The sequence below is a fragment of the Grammomys surdaster genome, unplaced genomic scaffold (assembly GCF_004785775.1).
Source record: "Grammomys surdaster isolate TR1022 unplaced genomic scaffold, NIH_TR_1.0 255, whole genome shotgun sequence".
NCBI classification, from domain to species: domain Eukaryota; kingdom Metazoa; phylum Chordata; class Mammalia; order Rodentia; family Muridae; genus Grammomys; species Grammomys surdaster.
Genome location: NW_021604696.1, coordinates 3024557 through 3042854, shown reverse-complemented (window position 1 = coordinate 3042854; position 18298 = coordinate 3024557). Strand labels below are relative to the sequence as shown.

The 18298-nt window shown below is 35.7% G+C and overlaps 1 protein-coding gene across 1 annotated transcript in view; it reads right to left on the bottom strand.

Moving 5' to 3' along the window:
• Positions 1-18298, bottom strand: part of Khdrbs2 (KH RNA binding domain containing, signal transduction associated 2) — a 228249-nt gene that overhangs the window by 24775 nt on the left and 185176 nt on the right. The window contains exon 5 of the mRNA XM_028775373.1: positions 13993-14075. Within this exon, the coding sequence (XP_028631206.1) occupies positions 13993-14075 (83 nt within the window). The remainder of the gene's footprint in view (positions 1-13992; positions 14076-18298) is intronic.

The following is an 18298-nucleotide window of genomic DNA, read 5'->3' as shown; positions in this document are numbered from 1 at the left end:
TTCCAGGCCTTTTCAGGGGTTCTGGAGATCCAGCCTCAGGACTTCATGCTTGTGTGGCCATGTCCCCGGTCCTGATAAATTTGTCCTAATATAATGTATCTTTCTTTTCCTCCCTTTTTATTATTTTTCTTTTGGCATTCCTATGACTGTGTATGTTTTAAATGCATAAATGGAAAATATATTTTATAGTATATAATATAATATTTTTATTCATGTATGGATACAATTATCTTATGTATATATATCCATGATATATACACACACCTTAGAATTATATAACTATTAACTGAGAATTACATAGCTATTATTTTAAGTGTTAATTGTTTTTGGTAGTGATCATGCTTGAGCATCTATATATTATCTTCTAGTATATGTACTATGATTAGCAGCTACAGTCACTGTGAGGCACAGTAAGTGTTTGCAGTGTATTCTATGAGAATGTTTCCCCTATAGTCTATGATCTCAACATTCACAGATGGTTGCCTCTGCTTACAGTAATGGACACGAATTTCCTCCCACTGAGTGGGCCACAGGTCCAATTAAATTAATCTGTTAGTTACCTCTAAGATATAAGTGCCACTATTGTACCCTTGGGCACATTCTGCCGTGCTGGCCACTGGCATTTGTGGGCTTTATCATTGGTTAGGACTCTTGCTTATGCGTCTCACTTGGAAGCTTTCATTAGCACCTCTGCCACGATGAGAGGTGGTCCTCAGAGAGGAGACTTGCAGTTAAGTTCCAGTTCAGTGCCATCATGTGTCTGGTGTGCAGCGACCTCAGCAGTAGGGTCTTACCTTCATGTCCTGGTAGGCAACCAAGGGCAAAGTCAATGGCCTATATGTTTTGGGAGAACTTTTAAACTCCCCTATGTAATAATTTTAAGGGAGATTTCCTGTGCTTGGGACTGGATAACACAGATAATCTGTATCTCTTTGATGAGGCAACTGTCAAACCAAGCGACATGACTATATTTAATATATATAGAATATATAATTCATAATGTATATTTTGAATTATATAGAAAGAGAATATACCATCAGTAGTCCTCCCTACACATTTTTCCCATTTTCCCCTCCACAGCTTCTGTATCCTGTTAACTTCTATTCTAAACATGTGGAGTTATGGTCAAAAAATAAGTAAGAACATGCAGCATTCATCTTTCTGCTTCTGAATGACCTTACTCAGACTCATGTTTTTTGCTTCTGCCTCTATACCTGGAATATGTCGTAACTTCATTTTTTATAGCTGAAAAAAATTACATTATATATACATGTCAAATTTTCCTTATCCATTCATCAACCAAAGGGCATTTCAGTTGTTTCCATTTCCTACCTATTGAAATAGACCCAAAATGAACATGACTATAGTATGAACATAGCTAAGTATCTGTAGATAAATATGTTGAATCCCCTGGGCATATGCTATGGAGTAGTAAAATTGATCATATGGTAGATTTACTTTTGTGATTTCAAAATCATAACAAAAAAGAATATGTTGTGCTTTAATGGATTGTGTCAGTTTATAGCAAAACATTTTTAAATTTAATTTTATTTATTTTTGAGAATTGTATAATGTGTATGCAATGCAATTTGATCACATCTACTATCTAGTCTCTCTCTCTCTCACTTATCCCTCATTTCCCTTCGGCATCCCTAATTCCTAACTTTATGTCTTCTTTATAACTCACAGAGTGCTGCCACTATATGCAGAAGTGTAGGACCATCCACTGGAGCACTGACAATATGCCATGGACCAGACTCCTGAGGAACATTGAGTCTCCCTCACCCAGCAGCCATTTTATCCAACAGCTCTCATGAAGGGGGTCTGAGTTTCTGAGCCTGTCACACTATTCATGCTAAAACATCATCTGACTTCATTTATACAGGTCTTGTGCAAGTAGCCATAGTTGGTATGATGTCATGAGAACAATTCCATCATACCCAGAAGACACAGTTTGCAGTAGTATTTATTTACCTCTGACTCTTACAATTTTTTCATTCTTCATTCATAATTTTATCCCCAAATAACAGATAAGCTTGGAGATGGGGGCTTTAGGTTTCATGAAAATCTAGAACTCTGCCAAATGCTTTCTTAGTCCTTGATAGTGTGTTGAGCCTTTTCTATCATTTCAAGGAATACTCTTTTCAGTCCTAAGTACTTTATGATTGGATACTCTGGAAGCGCATGTGGTTCTTCAGGAATAAATTACACGCCAAGTTCTTTGTCTTTTTCCTGGCTTAGTTTTATCTGACAGTAAAATCCCAGCAGAACATCAGTTTCCGAATGTTCACATTCACTTTTTGTGTACAGCAGAATTTAGAAAATATTGGACATAATAAGTTGCAGACACATTTAGTTTAATTCACAAAGTGTTTACTTGTTGGACAAAGTCTTTCAACATATTGCTAGCATCTAAATATACTATTTTGTTATTGAATAACTGATGTACCAAGCTATGTTTTCAAAACATGGCTACTATATTTTCTATCCTTGAGGCATGACAGCCATCAATCTACCAGTGATGTCTAATGTCACCGCTGTTGAATCTGGATTGACCGTAATTCTCATGTAATTAAGGGGATAAGGCTACATCACAAAAGGAAATGTATCTTCTGCTTGTGGTTTGAGATACCCATCTGGCCCAGTGAGCAGCCACACTGTGAAAAAACCTGGGCAACACAAAAGGCTTACAATGAGCACTCTACAGAATAGCTTCATTTCTGGTACTGAAGAAATATTTAATCAGAGGCAATCTCCAGACAACCTTATTGTTCCATCACTGAGACTCTTGGCCTCTGTGCCCTCCTAGATGAGAGTCCAGACACAGTGGGACAGAGGGAAGCTGTGGCTGTATCTTGATGAAATTCCTAAGGTACAAAATCTATATTTTTGTTTTATGTCACTACTTATCAAGTGGTTTGCATTGTAGAAACAGTGGTTAAAAGCCCAGATTTCTGCTTTTGTTCAGAAAGGCCAATTAAAGACTAGAACCCTTGGCCACCTTCATTCATCATCATAAGGTCCACATGGCTGTAGCATCCTATGTTTGAACAAAGGGTGGTTGAAGTTCATTCACAGTATTTGCCACTCTTCATTTTATATTTTGACAATCATATATTCAGTGACATTCCTGACGTCTTCCACAGGCCATCTCACTACACGTTAAATAGGTTTCTTTCTTTCTATTTATTGATTTTTTTTTTTTTTTGGTAATGCCAAGCTTCTTCACCTACCACTTAAACAAGGTTTTCACTTCACCTGACCATCACACTGCATCCTTTGCAACACATTAGGTTTCTGAGAGTTTCTGCTTATTTAGTACTATTAATTTCTGGAGCTCTGAGTGTGTGTGGTTTACCCATCACTCTCAAGTTTCCTGCTGATGTGTGTTTCTACTTCTAAATTAACCCAGTGAGATCTCTTTATCTCCATAGAAAAGAGAACAGGTTTTACTAAAACTGGGACATCTAGTTTCTGTGGAAGACTGATCCTTCATGTGACTAAGGACAACATAGTTCCTAACTGCTCCTATTAAAGTGATGTTGACGGGTTATTTTTGCAAGCAGTCTAGTTTTCATAAAAACTAAGTTTAAGTAAATGAAAAATGGTTACCAAAAACACATAGTGACAGGTTTGGAAAAATTCATTATTTCCTTTATATTTATATCTGTATCTATGGTCTATATCTTAAAAAAAGATTCAAAAGGAAACAAGTTCATCAAGAAACTGAGTTTCATTCAAAAAATGTGAAATATAGATTTTCTTCATGCAGAAATTTTTAGATAGCATGAATATACAACTGATTTGTGTAATAGCTGTAGAAAAAATGTCTCAAATTCAATAATCCTGTAAATTCAATAGTATCATGGATTCCAGTCAAGAGAATTGAATTACAAAGTAGAGGTGACACTTAAAAGAACAGGACAAGCTTTTATTTACCTAATATAATGACAATAACACTTCTTAAAGTACAGTGAGTTTTACACTCTTATGCTTTTATTAGAAGGATTTCCATAAACTTAACATCTAATGAGATGCTCACCTTAAACTCACAGCCTGAAAAAAATAATTAAATAATTTGATTTTTCTCAGGTTTAGAAGAATTCCTCAGTTGGAGTTTTTTTAAAGCCCGAAGGCAAAGTCCTGCATTCTTACATGCATGTCCCTTCTGTTTTGTTCAGGCTTGTATTGGAAATGTGTTAAATTTATGATCTAGTTCAAAGGTCCAGGCAGTCTTTATCAGACTTTATGTCTAAGTCTGTAGCTGTAACACATATAGGTTTGAATTTACTGTTGGAATTAACTACCATTGAAAACCAATGCTTTTTTTTTTACATACTGCAGTGTGGTAGATAAACACTCCTAACATGAGCACGGAGCTGTCGCTTCATTAGCTCTGATGAAATGCCAATGGCAAGCAGACTCTGAGCAAGAACATGGCAGCTCCCAACTTCAGTGCCATGAATATTGAGGTGCAGAGGACTTTTAAAAGTTGGTCTCGGAACGTGATTACCCATCCACTAGGCATTTCATATGTTCACTGTACCTTTCAAAGAACAAGTGAATGTCTTCAAAAATGCAAAAATAAAATGATTTAGAACATCAATACATAACTGACTGTTTTCATTGAAATTTCATGCCATTGTTATAACCTTCAGACAGCTGACATGGACCATTACTATTCTTTGTTATTGTAAGTATGCTACAAATTTTGGATGTTGTGATAGGTCTTCTCCAACCAGCCTTCTCAAGGCCCTTAATTCTAGTCTCAATTCTTTTGGGAGGATGACTAGTGGCTGTTCCATCTCCTCCTTCCTAAAGTGTCAAGGTGATGGGAACCATAAAGAGACTGTGGGGAAGTCAGTGGTGCTTCAGTATCTACCAGTTCTTTATTCTTCCTTCTTACTCCAAAGTGAGACTGTCAATTTGTTTCTCGTAGCTTCACCTATAGAGTTTTCTATCTCCCTTTAATTTCCTTTTAGAGTGGCAGAACAACTCACTCACCAGAGTTCTGACCTCTCAGAGGACTGAACTCTTTCCTGAGGTTTCTGCCAGTGAAAATAGTCCCCATACTATATAAACCTCTCTAGAAGTACCTTAAGTGTCTCATCCACCCTGAAGTGCACACATTGTATATGGTGACCATCGTAGGCATTCAAGTGAATGAATCTTTTACACTAAGAAATTATAAAATCTTAGTGTTTCACATGTAAATCAAAACTTCAGACATGATTTTTTTAAATTTTCATTTGCAACAAGAGCATTTATATCTAAATAAATGAAACTTATATTTCCATATCTATTACTTGTTCTGATATAGATTTTTTTATATTGAAAAATGGTAGCAGAATAAATTCTCAAAATTATGTAATGATTTTTTAGAAGGGTGATCTCTGAAAATGTTAATGTCTCAAGGGGTAGATAAAAATGCGACAAACAGCAAAAAAGATTGTTTGATCCAATTAAAGGTGTTAAACTTGGAGCATAACTGGGTTTAAACCAAAGACTTCTCCAAGACAAATTACCGTGGAAACAGCAGCTGAATTTCTGTTCTTTGGAGATTGCATAATAACTCTGAGATCTATTCATTCACTTTTACTCCTAGACAGAGATCAAAGGAAAAAGGATGGTTGGAGATCCTTAGACCGTTATGCTCAGCAGTCATTAATGCCATTCAGTTAAGCTGTCTCCTGAGCATAGTTTGGTACAGAACCTTTTCTGATACATTTGAAAAGTTTCAGAATTCATGGTGCCCTATAAAACAACAAGGGGCTAATTATGCTGTTCCATCTATTGAACTCCAGTGAACCTTTACAGCTGTTACCTTGTGAACGCCCCTGGAATTTATGCTGAGGATAATACAATGGTTCTGGTAAGGTAGCAAGCACATGGCTTCTGTTTCATGATTCTTATAACTCTATATTTATGTGCTGACTAGCCATCCAAAGGTGTGTCTTTTATTTCTGACAGACTATACATCTCCTATTTAAATTCCAGAATTCAATGTTAGTATTTCTTCTGATTTTGACTTTAGCGAAACAAATATGATTTGTATTATCTACCATAAATATTCAAATTGTTTATACATGTTGGAGTCATGTTTTCATATATTTCTTTTTACTTTATTTCTTTTTCTCCTTTATTTCAAGTCTTATATCATTTGTTTTCTAATTCTAAATCTATCTTTTTTTGGTTTTGGTAATGCATAAAATATATTCAATAATTATAAAAGCCATTGTGGAATTCCATTCCTTCCATATTGATTAGCTGCTCTGACAGTACGGAAGGCCACTGAGTTTCACAGTCTTTGGGTCTGGTTAATTTCATGTCTTTTATTTGTAACATTTTCTTTCATAAAATAAGGCTTAAAATAAATTTTAAGGAAAGTCTTACACTAAAAGTTCAATTAAGGAGTCATGTCTTAGAAAAAAATCTGAACTAACTCTTGAGAAAATGAATGTCATTTTATACTTAATTAGCAGGACCTTTTTATTGCAAATGGATCATCAGAGAAATCATTAGCAGCAAATATTTTATTATCATTTAAAAATTAAGCATTGTCCTTCCTGTACTGTCATGTATCCACTTTCACTTAGGAAGTACTTACTTAACCAGGCTTTGAGATGCTGGGATGCATTCTGGGACCTTCTTCAAACCACACTGTCAGTCTATCACTGAGCTGGTACATCTTGAGCCATTCTGATTGAGCTCAAAATGTATTGGGGCTACACAACAGAGGCAGTTATAGCAGGGCATAGGTATCTTTCCTATAGGTCAAGGATGCTGTCAGATGACATTCTTACTCAACTGAATTTCTGTTGCTAAGCATACCTTTTTTTCATATTGATGTTCTAATAGAAAGAATATAATGCTAGCTATTTAATACATTGGGCAATAAACTCTTCAATGTTCATCTGTTCATCTCTAGTACATACTGAGATTATGCTAACTATAATCTACATAACTTTTTTATTAAATAATAGTTCTTACCTTGATGTATTTATGCAAATTTGTTGAAAATATCTTTAACAAAAGTGTCCTCTTGCTCTGTCTCTTTGTTTCTATATCTCTGTTTCTCATCTCTTCTTTCTCTCTCTTATTATGTAGCCCTGGGTGGTTTGGTACATATTATGTAGGCCAGCATGACTGTATTATGTATAAATTCTCATGCAAGAGTTTGTATTAGTAATGATGATTGAACAATATTTGACAAAACAGAAATTTATCATTATTACTATTTATAAGATTAGAATTACCATTCTTAATTTTAGTACCTGTTTTCATTACTTTAATTAGTAAAAGGACTTATATAGGCATAAACAATCCCAATTTAAGTCAGTGCTTTATGAAAAAGAGAAGCTCAACAATGGATTTGGGTTACCTCCCCTCAAACTGTTAAGAGTATCTTGAAGTTCTCTGAAACAATTCATGCTATTATTTGGACCATTTATTATGATTTTTCATCATAACTGAGTGGAGTGACTATGTTCCTGAAGACACCACATACTTTGGTCATAAGATAAGAAGAAATAAAGGTAACAACCAGACATCTTTCTCCTTGCTCTCTAGTTTTCATAGCACTGGAAGGTGCTATTTAGGCTGCCATAGAGAATGGTTATCAATAGTTAGACCCTGATGTGTATAATGTTAGCAGGAATAATAAGCAACAAGGCAGCATATGCCCATGAGTTCAATAGTAGCATGAATGTTAAAGGGATAAACAACCACTTTCTGATTAGCTCTAGGCCATCTACATAGGAGGCAACACACAATTAGTACTACTGTAAATCTGGCCTAGAACCTATTGTTGAGAAACTTATAGACCTCTAGGACTGAGCAATTACTAAATTTGATAGTAGGCAGATTACATTCCAGTGAATTGTAGCACTCTACACCTATGAATATAAGAACATACACTGTGGAGTCACTGGATTATAAAAAAAACAAGTAAATAAAAAGAAGATATAAATTTGGGAGAGGTTTGGGAATAAGGGTGGATCTGGAATGACGGAGAAATAAGCAAGAAGTAAACATAATAAAAATGAATTTTAAAAGTGCTCTTCTGCTGAGCATTGATGCTGCAAATTATGCTGATAAAATTATGCATGGCTTGAGGTCAGTTTTTCTATTTTGGTCAAGCTTCAAGAATGGCATATATAGCTTGATCATGCTAGCACTTTTGACCTGTGAATACTTTCATTCCTGCTCATTACATTAAAAACTTGTCTTTAACAACATCAACATGTTGTCAGCCAAAGTATATGATTTGAAACTGAAAATGGACCCCCAGACAGAACTATTAATTTAACAGGCTGGCAAGCCAAGGATGGGTAAGATTCTGTACATAGCCTTACCAACCTAAGACATAAGTACATTGCAATTGATAATGCATATTCTACTATGGGTAAGGAAGACATTCTTGTCAGAATGACCTAAGGCAGGGTCGGTCTTGTTTGTGAAATAAAAAAAGTGGGAGATGTGGAGAGCTTTGGGAGCTGCTTGGCAGAAATCTGACATTGGCCAAGGACAAGGAAATGTGATACTTGGCAGGAATCTGACATTGACTAAGGACAAGTAGATTTCAGGCAGGAATCTCACGTTAGGCTAGAATGAGAAGTAATTTTAGACAGGAATCTAAATCTTAGGCTAGATTAAAAAGTAGGCTTCAGACATGAAAATGACTTTGGGCTAGGAGACAGAAGTAGGCTCAGATATTTTGGTCATTCTGATAAGCCCTTAAAAATAGGGAACATGAATTTGAGAATTTCCTTTTCTAACTCTGTGAAGAATTGAGTTGGGATTTTAATGGGGATTGCATTGAATCTGTAGATTGCTTTTGGCAAGATGGCCATTTTTATTATATTAATCCTGCCAATCCATGAGCATGGGAGATCTTTCCATCTTCTGAGATCTTCTTCAATTTCTTTCTTCAGAGACTTGAAGTTCTTGTCATACAGGTCTTTCACTTGCTTGGTTAGATTCACACCAAGGTATTTTATATTATTTGCAACTATTGTGAAGGGTGTCATTTCCCTAATTTCTTTTTCAGTCTGTTTATCTTTCATGTAGAGGAAGGCTACTGATTTGTTTGAGTTGATTTTATAACCAGCCACTTTGCTGAAGTTGTTTATCAGGTTTAGGAGTTCTCTGGTGGAAGTTTGGGGGTCACTTAAGTATACTATCATATCATCTGCAAATAGCGATATTTTGACTTCTTCCTTTCCTATTTGTATCCCTTTGACTTCTTTTTGTTGTCTAATTGCTCTGGCTAAGACTTCCAGTACTATATTGAATAGGTAGGGGGAGAGTGGGCAACCTTGTCTAGTCCCTGATCTTAGTGGGATTGCTTCAAGTTTCTCTCCATTTAGCTTGATGTTGGCTACTGGTTTGCTGTAAATTGCTTTTACTATGTTTAGGTAGGGGCCTTGAATTCCTGATCTTTCCAAGACGTTTATCATGAAGGGATGTTGAATTTTGTCAAATGCTTTCTCAGCATCTAGTGAGATGATCATGTGGTTTTTTTCTTTAAGTTTGTTTATATAGTGGATTACATTGATGGATTTCCGAATATTGAACCATCCCTGCATTCCTGGGATAAAACCTACTTGATCATGATGGATGATTGTTTTGATGTGGTCTTGGATTCGGTTTGCTAGAATTTTATTGAGTATTTTTGCATCGATGTTCATAAGGGAGATTGGTCTGAAGTTCTCTTTCTTTGTCGGGTCCTTGTGGGGTTTGGGTATGAGTGTAATTGTAGCTTCATAGAACGAATTGGGTAGTGTTCCTTCTGTCTATTTTGTGGAATAGTTTGAAGAGAATTGGTATTAGGTCTTCCTTGAAGGTCTGATAGAATTCAGCACTAAAACCATCTGGTCCTGGGCTTTTTTTAGTGGGGAGGCTTTTGATGACTGCCCAGGATAGCGAAAACTATTCTCAACAATAAAAGAACTTCTGGAGGAATCACCATCCCTGACCTCAAGCTGTACTACAGAGCAATAGTGATAAAAACTACCTGGTATTGGTACAGAGACAGGCAGGAAGATCAATGGAATAGAATTGAAGACCTAGAAATGAACCCACACACTTATGGTCACTTGATCTTTGACAAAGGAGCTAAAACTGTCCAGTGGAAAAAGGACAGCATTTTCAACAAATGGTGCTGGTTCAACTGGAAGACAACATGTAGAAGAATGAAAATTGATCCATTCTTATCCCCTTGAACAAAGCTCAAGTCTAAGTGGATAAAGGACCTATACATAAAACCAGATACACTGAAACTAATAGAAGAGAAGGTGGGGAAAAGCCTCGAATACTTGGGCACAGGGGAAAAGTTCCTGAACAGAACTCCAATGGCATATGCTCTAAGATCGAGAATTGACAAATGGGACTTCATAAAATTGCAAAGTTTCTGTAAGGCAAAGGACACTGTCAATAGGACAAAATGACAACCAACAAATTGGGAAAAGATCTTTACCAATCCTTCATCTGATAGAGGGTGGGAATTTTGAGGCTGGGGAGGTGGGAGTGGGGGGGGTAGATAGAGGTTACATCCACAGAGAAGAAGGAGGAGGGGCGAGGGGATTGGGGGTTCCGAGGGGGTGGGGATGGGGTAAGGGGACAACATAGGAAATGTAAATAAATAAATCATCCAAAAAAAAAAAAGAACCACAAATATATATCAGAAAAAAAATAGGGAACATGGGATCTATAGATAGATAGACCTCAGCATATCTTTAATACTTCTAGTCTCAACAAGGGTACTGGAAATATGTAATACACTGAAGAAAGAATACCACATACAGAAGTAAAATTAGAAAAATTAGAGAAACCCATGGAGAAACTAGAAACTAGATCTGTATTTCCTAACCTGCTTACAAATAAACTCAAAATATTTTAAAGATATGATGGTTTGAGTAGGAATGCCCCCATAGACTCATGTGTATCAATGTTTAGGCCATAGGTAGTAGCACAATTAGGAGGTGTGGCTTCATTGGAGTAGGCGTGTCCTTGTTGGAGGAAGAATGTTACTGTAGAGGTAGGCTTTGAGGTCTCCCTATTCTCAATATAGGCCTAATATGGCACTCTCATGCTGCCTTTGGATCAAGATGTAGAACTCTTAGCTCCTTCTCCACTACCATGTCAGTTTTCTTTCTGCCATGATGACAAAGAACTATACCTCTGAAACTATAAGCCAGCCACAGTTAAATGTTTTTCTTTATATGAGTTATCATAATCATGGTGTCTCTTCATAGCAATAGAATCACTAAGACAAAGGTTATTATCGTAAGATTTGAAACTAACAACCCCAGAAGAAAGCACAGATATTTGCTGCATGATCCCAGCACAGGCAATAAGTTTTGAAGTACAACTCTAATCTTAACAGAATAAAAGTTATTTAATGCCAAACAAAATTCTGTCAAATAAAAACATTATTACATAAGAATATGTTCCTAAGAGTGAAAAAGACAACCTACAGCATAGAAGAATATTTGCCAGCTATTCTTTTGCTAGATAACCAATATTCAGATGAGATCAAGAGTTCAAAATAATATAAATAATCTAAGAAAACGGTACAAATGCATAAATGATTTTAATAAATACTTCTCAAAAAAGAGGAAGAAACACAAATGGTCCATAAATATAAGAAAAATAATACTCCAGAGTCTTAGCCATCTGGGAAATGACAATCAGTATTGTATTAAAAGTCCATTTTGTACCAGTGAAAATGAAAATTATCCAAGGAAACAAAAACAAAAACAATACATCCTAGCAAAGTTGTAGAGCAAAGGGCATCCATGCAGATTGGGTAGGAATTAAATATATTTCAGAAAACTGAGTACCAAATCCTCAGCATCTAAAACCACAACCTCCACGTATTTAGACATACCCTACCACCTGAGTCCATCTACAAAGCAAATAAAATCAACGTGTGAAAGTGATACCTGACTGCTCATGTTGACTCTGGGTAGGTTTTATTTACAATCATTAAGTGATGGCTCTGCCTACATGCACATCTACAGAAGATGGGTGTGCGTGATAGTTTTATGTCAACTTGACACAAGCTAAAGTCATCTGTAAAGAGAGAACCTCGACTGAAAAATACTTCCATAACAAGAGCCAGCAAGACATTTTTTTTAAATTGGTGATTGATGGGAGAGAGCCCAGTAAGTTGTGGGTGAGAACAACTCTAAGTCAGTGGTCTTGGGTTTTGGAACAAAGCGTCTTGAACAAGCCAGGGAGAGTAAGCCAGTAAGCAGCTTACTTAATCCACTCCATGGCCTCTACACCAGCTCCTGCCTCCATGTTCCAGCCTTACTTGAGTTCCTGTCCTGTCTTTCTTCAGTAATGGACTGTGATGTGGAAGTGTAAGCCAAATAAACCCCTTCCTCTCAAACTTGCTTTGGGTGATGGTATTTCATCATATGAATAGTATCCATAACTAGGAAAATGGGTGAAAAAAAGTCTATATGTATACTTATACATCAGAGTTTTTTTTTTTTACTCCAAAGGATGAAATCCTGCCATATGCATGGAAATGAATGAAAATGGAGATTATCATACCTAGTGAAACATGACAGAGTCAGAGACAAACAGTACTTATATTCTGATACATGCAGAAACTGAAATAACAACAAAAGGCCTTGAAAGTGTAAGAGGGTCTATTGGGGCCATGGAAATGGACCAGAAACAGAGGAAGCAAAAGGAAAGAAGGAAGAAGAACCATAAGTTGACATGAAAAACACATTGATGGGAATGCCACAACAAATCTCATTAATAATAAGTTAAAAAAGAAAAAAGGTAAACTACAGTATCAACTAAAGTGGACCTTTCATAGCTCCCAGAGACTAAGCCACCAACCAAAGAGCATACATGGTCCGTGGCCCCTGGCACATATGTAGCCTTATCTGGCCTCAGTTGGAGAGGATGCACCTAATCCTGTAGAGACTTGATGTTCCAGGGATGAGGGATGCTGGTGGGGTGTGAGATGGGAGTTGTTGCATGAGGGGAGGTTGGCGGGTGGATGGGTAAAGGAGATGGGTAGGTGGGGGAGAACCCTCAGAGGCAAAGGGGAGTGGAGGTGGGGTGAATAACTCTGGGAGGGGGAACAGGGAAAGGGGGCAACATTTGGAATATAAATAAATAAAATAATTTAATAAAAATTTTTAAAAAGAAAGAAAAATGGTTGTTCTTTCTTTATATGACATTGTAGAAAGGGCAAGTGTATAGCAATTAAACCAAATTGTGGGTTCCATAGGGTGTTAAGGAAAAGAGACAAGTGGATGATAACAAATATAATTACGAAGAGAAACTTTGAGGCTGATGGAATTCTCTACACATATGTTATTTATGGAGCTTGTTATACCATAGCTGACATTTGTGAGCCTCTTACAAGGGGAGTTCTAAATGGGTAAAAATTATCAGTTGTAAGCAATATCTTACTAAATCTGACTTTCAAGTAGTATAAATCTATCAACATTACAAATTCTAGATCAATGTAAAGAGATCTTCAACAATTGGCAGATTTTGATGAGAAAGAGGAATATCTTTTGTTTCAGGAGATACTTTTGCAATTGCCTATTTTCAGTTTATTAATAACATTTTCTTGTGATTTGCTTTATAAACAAAAATTATAGATTTGTAAAAAAAAGTCACATCAAGCAAGCTGTCCGCTTTGTTAATTAAATTACAAGTTCATTAAAATAGTTTCAATACACAGTGGTGCTTAGTTAAGTATAAGATTCTCTAATGAGTTCAGTGGTATCATAATCACCCTTCCTTAGGTTACACACTATTATTTCCCTGCTTGCAGTTATGGAGTTACTATATTTTATCTCTTGTGGTCTAGTAAGCAATTTGATAATTTAGGAAGGTAATGGAGATTAAATCCACTGCTTGAAACCCTCACATAATGTAACTATAATTCACATGCATATTATAACTTAGAGCAGAGATAACACCTGGAAATGTGATATGCCAGCATTGCCTTACCTTTGTGTTGGTGTCACATAGCTATTATCATAAGCCTCATAGGTCTGGTCATCATATTCACCACCATAGCCATCATCATACCCCTGAAATATAAAGAAATACAGTATTTTAAACTAATCAGTCTGCTTTGATATATTTATATTTTCTAAGAATTTATGACCCATACAGTTGGAATAATTTTCATGCTTGATTATATTTGAATATATTTACAGTTTCTACATAACCTTAAAGTAACTAGTTTTTCCCCTTTTTGTGACTTTGTGGGCCTTTTTTTTAAAGAGAATGAAAGAATATAAAGTTGGGTGGGTAAGGAGGTCATGTACCTGGGAGTAGTTGGAAGAGAAAGATGATGAGAAAAACAGATTTGCATATACATATAATATATAACTTATAAAATATGAAATATATATAGAAAATATTTAATACTTAACTAAACTCTCAGTCGATCAGTGACAGAAATGCCTATTGTAAGGTGCATTTATAGTTTTGATATATAATAAAGATCAGTTAAGAAATTAAATATAATTCTTCCTTTTTAGAGTATCATGTTTAGCTCTTCTGGCAGAGGACTCTATGCTCAGGTCCCAACATCTGCACTAGGTATAAAACCAGTTCCAAGGGCTCTGGCATCCTCTTCTGGCCTCAGTGGTACCTGCACTTATGTGCACATAGCACATACACACTCATACACACAGAGAAATAGATAGCACACATAGGCAAAATTACAAATGAATTACAACAAAAATAAATTATAGGTATCTAAGAACACTAACCTAATAGTGGTGTAAAGTATTGGTGGCAATCCTACTCAAAGTATTGTTTCCTCCTTAATATTAATCATTAATAGTAAGACAGAAAATTTAAAGTATAGAATCCATAAATTGTGATTGAGGTTTCAGGTTGGGAATGTAGAGTCATTATTGAAAAGGTAAGTAAATAAGTGAATGAATTATGAATAAAAGGAGAGAGAAAAGGGAGAGTGTGATTAAAGAACTCTTAGTTTGTTATAAACTTTTATTGTTTTTAAATCTCGGTAGTAATGTGGTGTGCCAAGTTTGATGAAACCACGCTGATAGAATGCCTGGAGATTTTTCATTCTGGAGCATGCAAGCAGGCTAGCAATTATATGTTGTAGCTATCAATCACTCTGCAAGAGAGAAAGAGAGAGATTTAGTTTTATGTCCCTTGTGGTCATTGACTTTAAACTCTATCCATTCATCCCAACTACTCCTTGGCTCTGCCTCCAGATCTTCACTGTAGCAATTTTCTCTCTGAAACATTCTTGCATCCTACCCTACCAGTTCATGCCTTTACTTTCCTCCGGGGGGACTTACAAATCTCTTACATCTTGCACCAGAAACTAAAAAATCAAAATTGCAACTTGTAAAATTTTTCACAGTCATTTTGAATATTTTTTTAATTTTATTAATCAGAACGCTAGTATTTTATCACTGAAGAGTTTATTTTTAATGTTCAAAAATCTGTTTCCTTACTTCTGTCATTTTTCTTTGTTTGACGCTATTACTTATATATTGCATATTCTGAGTCTCAATTTTGTGTCGTTAATTGTCTCATTTATTTTTTCTGTCACCGTAGTTTTGTGTGAAATATGAAAGACTTCCTCCGTCTAATTTAAATATCTTTGTTTCTTTTTAAAGTGAAATATTCCCGAAGTTATCTTCAGAGTAGGATTCATGAAATAAAATGTGCAATTAAGATCATTTATGGTTAAAAAAAAGGATTCACACATGGATTATTCAAAAGCACCAAAGGCTTTGTGTCAACAGGGTGGGAATTGTTTCTTCGTTTTTGTTTTTGTTTTGTTTTTCCAATGAGCAATGCTCTTTCAGTCCTTCCTGATATCATTCATTTCTCTCTGGTTCACCTAGATGCACTACTAGGTCGGAAGGTGGGTTAATTTTCCTGATTTCTTTGTGTAGTCCATAGTAATTCCTACTGTGAGGATACATGATTCTCTTTCTCTCTCCAATTTCTTTAATAGTCCATCTACTCACTACCTCTTTTGTTTAGGGACAGAAGATGAAATATTTAAATTGTACAAAGACGATAAACCGATAACAGATAAAAGAAACTCACTTATCCTTTACCTGCTGATTTGCAAAGTGCTGTCATCTTGCCTGTTTGTATTATATGTTCTATAGATTATATGGTATTACATATTATATACATACATATTTTTAAGTTATTTATAACTCAATTCTTGAAACATAGATAAGCTGTAGTATCAATAATAATCATGATCTAATAGTAGTCTTACCTGATTTTGTGATCAAAGACATAGTTTCCTGCTTTTAAGTAGTAAATATTATTTAGAAAAAGTTAAAATTTAAAGACATATTTTTACCATTTTCAATATCATTCATATAGTTTCTGACATACAACAAAATACATTACTTCATGGAATTCTTGAAGTTATTATATTGATGATTAAGGTCAGTGTAGTAGTTTGAATGAGAGTGTCGCCTCCCCCCACAACCAGGATAATAGATTTGAATGTTTAGTCACCAGAAAGGGACACCATTTGAAAGGCTAAGGAGGTGGGCCTTTTGGAAGAAATTCATCACTGGCGGTGGGTTTTGGAGTTTCAAAAGCCTAAGGTAGGCCCAGTATCTCTCTCATACTGCTGCCTGTGGATCTGGATGTATAACCCTGAGTTATTTCTCCAGCACCATGTCTGTTTGCATGCTGTCATGAAACACACTGTCATGATAATGGACTAAACTTCTGAAATTGTAAGCCAGGTGTAATTAAATGTAGCTATTTATAAAAATTTCCATGGTCACGGTGTGTCTCTTCACAGCAATGGAACACTAAGATAGGCAGGGAGACATGTTCTTTTGTATGCTCACAAAAAGTTAAAAACGACACAAAGGAAAATGAGTTTGGGGAAATCATTTTGAAATCAAAATTTGTAAGCTCTGATTTAATGTTTTCATTTTAACTACTACATATTGATGTTGACATTTTCTGTTGTGGTTATATGAGAAAGATTTATTTTCTTCCCCATTTTGAATGCTTTTCTGATTGTTGGTGGCCTTGCTTTTTGTCATTGTCTTTTATTAAGTTTTAGTTAACATGTATTAGCTTTTCTATATAACTGATTTCTAGTGTCATAATTCTACAGATGCCCTCAACACACACTGCTCAAAGACATCCCCCCCTGTATTTACCTTCCCCAATCCTGCCTGTGAATCATAAATCACAGGCACACATCCAGGTGGAATGTTTTACTTCAATAGATGAGATTCTGTGCAGTACTTGTTTCTCTGTGCTGGCTTATTTGAGTTAATATCTTCCAGTTACCCACTTTACTGCAAATGACAAGATGGCATTCTTATGAATAGTTGCTGAATGGTAGTCCATACATGGGACTCTAGATTTTCATTGTGACTTGCTCTTGTAGATTTCTCTTCCATTGTGTTGGGTACACAGGTAGTTCTTTTAAACTAGATACTTACACTCTTTAAGATTAAGACCTCTTAATGAGGTTGGCATTGTAGATTAGAAATGTAATGTATCTTTTTATCCTACATGATTCTTCTTATTTTATTTTTACTTGATGAGGAATTCTTCATATTCAATATGTATAAGGGACATTTCACTTTGGTTTATACACATGTGTTACGAATGGGGTACGGAGAGGACCCTCACATTGTGTCTACAGTTTAAGCAGCTATTATCAACACTGGAATCGTATTTCCTCTTTGGTGAACAACAGTTCCCAGTCTAGATGGATCTTCTGAGAGCTGTCATAGATAGTGAAAGCCTGAACATTATTCATAGAATTTACCACAATGGATAACTAGAAGACAGATTTGCACTACAACAGGTCTCAAAATCTTTGAATATCTAGTATCTGTGTTTTTGACCTTCATCAAATTTTACAGAAACCATGTGGTTGCAACCCTTTTTCCTTCTAACAGCAGATCTTTATACTCTAGCTTTGAATAGAAAGCAGGGGTTGAGAAGAATTCTGATATTATTATCTTGAATTAAAACTTTATCTTATGGAAGCAGCTAGCTGAGGCAGAGGTTAGTGTAGGTTCCTGTTTCCATGGCCCTGATACCCTTCCCTGTTTCTTCTATCACTATCTGTTGAAATTCTGATGATTCTTCAAAGACAAATTATATGATACATCTTAAGGAAATACTTTTTGCAGTTACAAAGCGCACAGTGACCTCTGAGTGGTGATGATAACCTGTTATTTGCTCTAACTGATACCTATAGTCTCTCTCTCTCTCTCTCTCTCTCTCTCTCTCTCTCTCTCTCTCTCTCTCTCTCTAT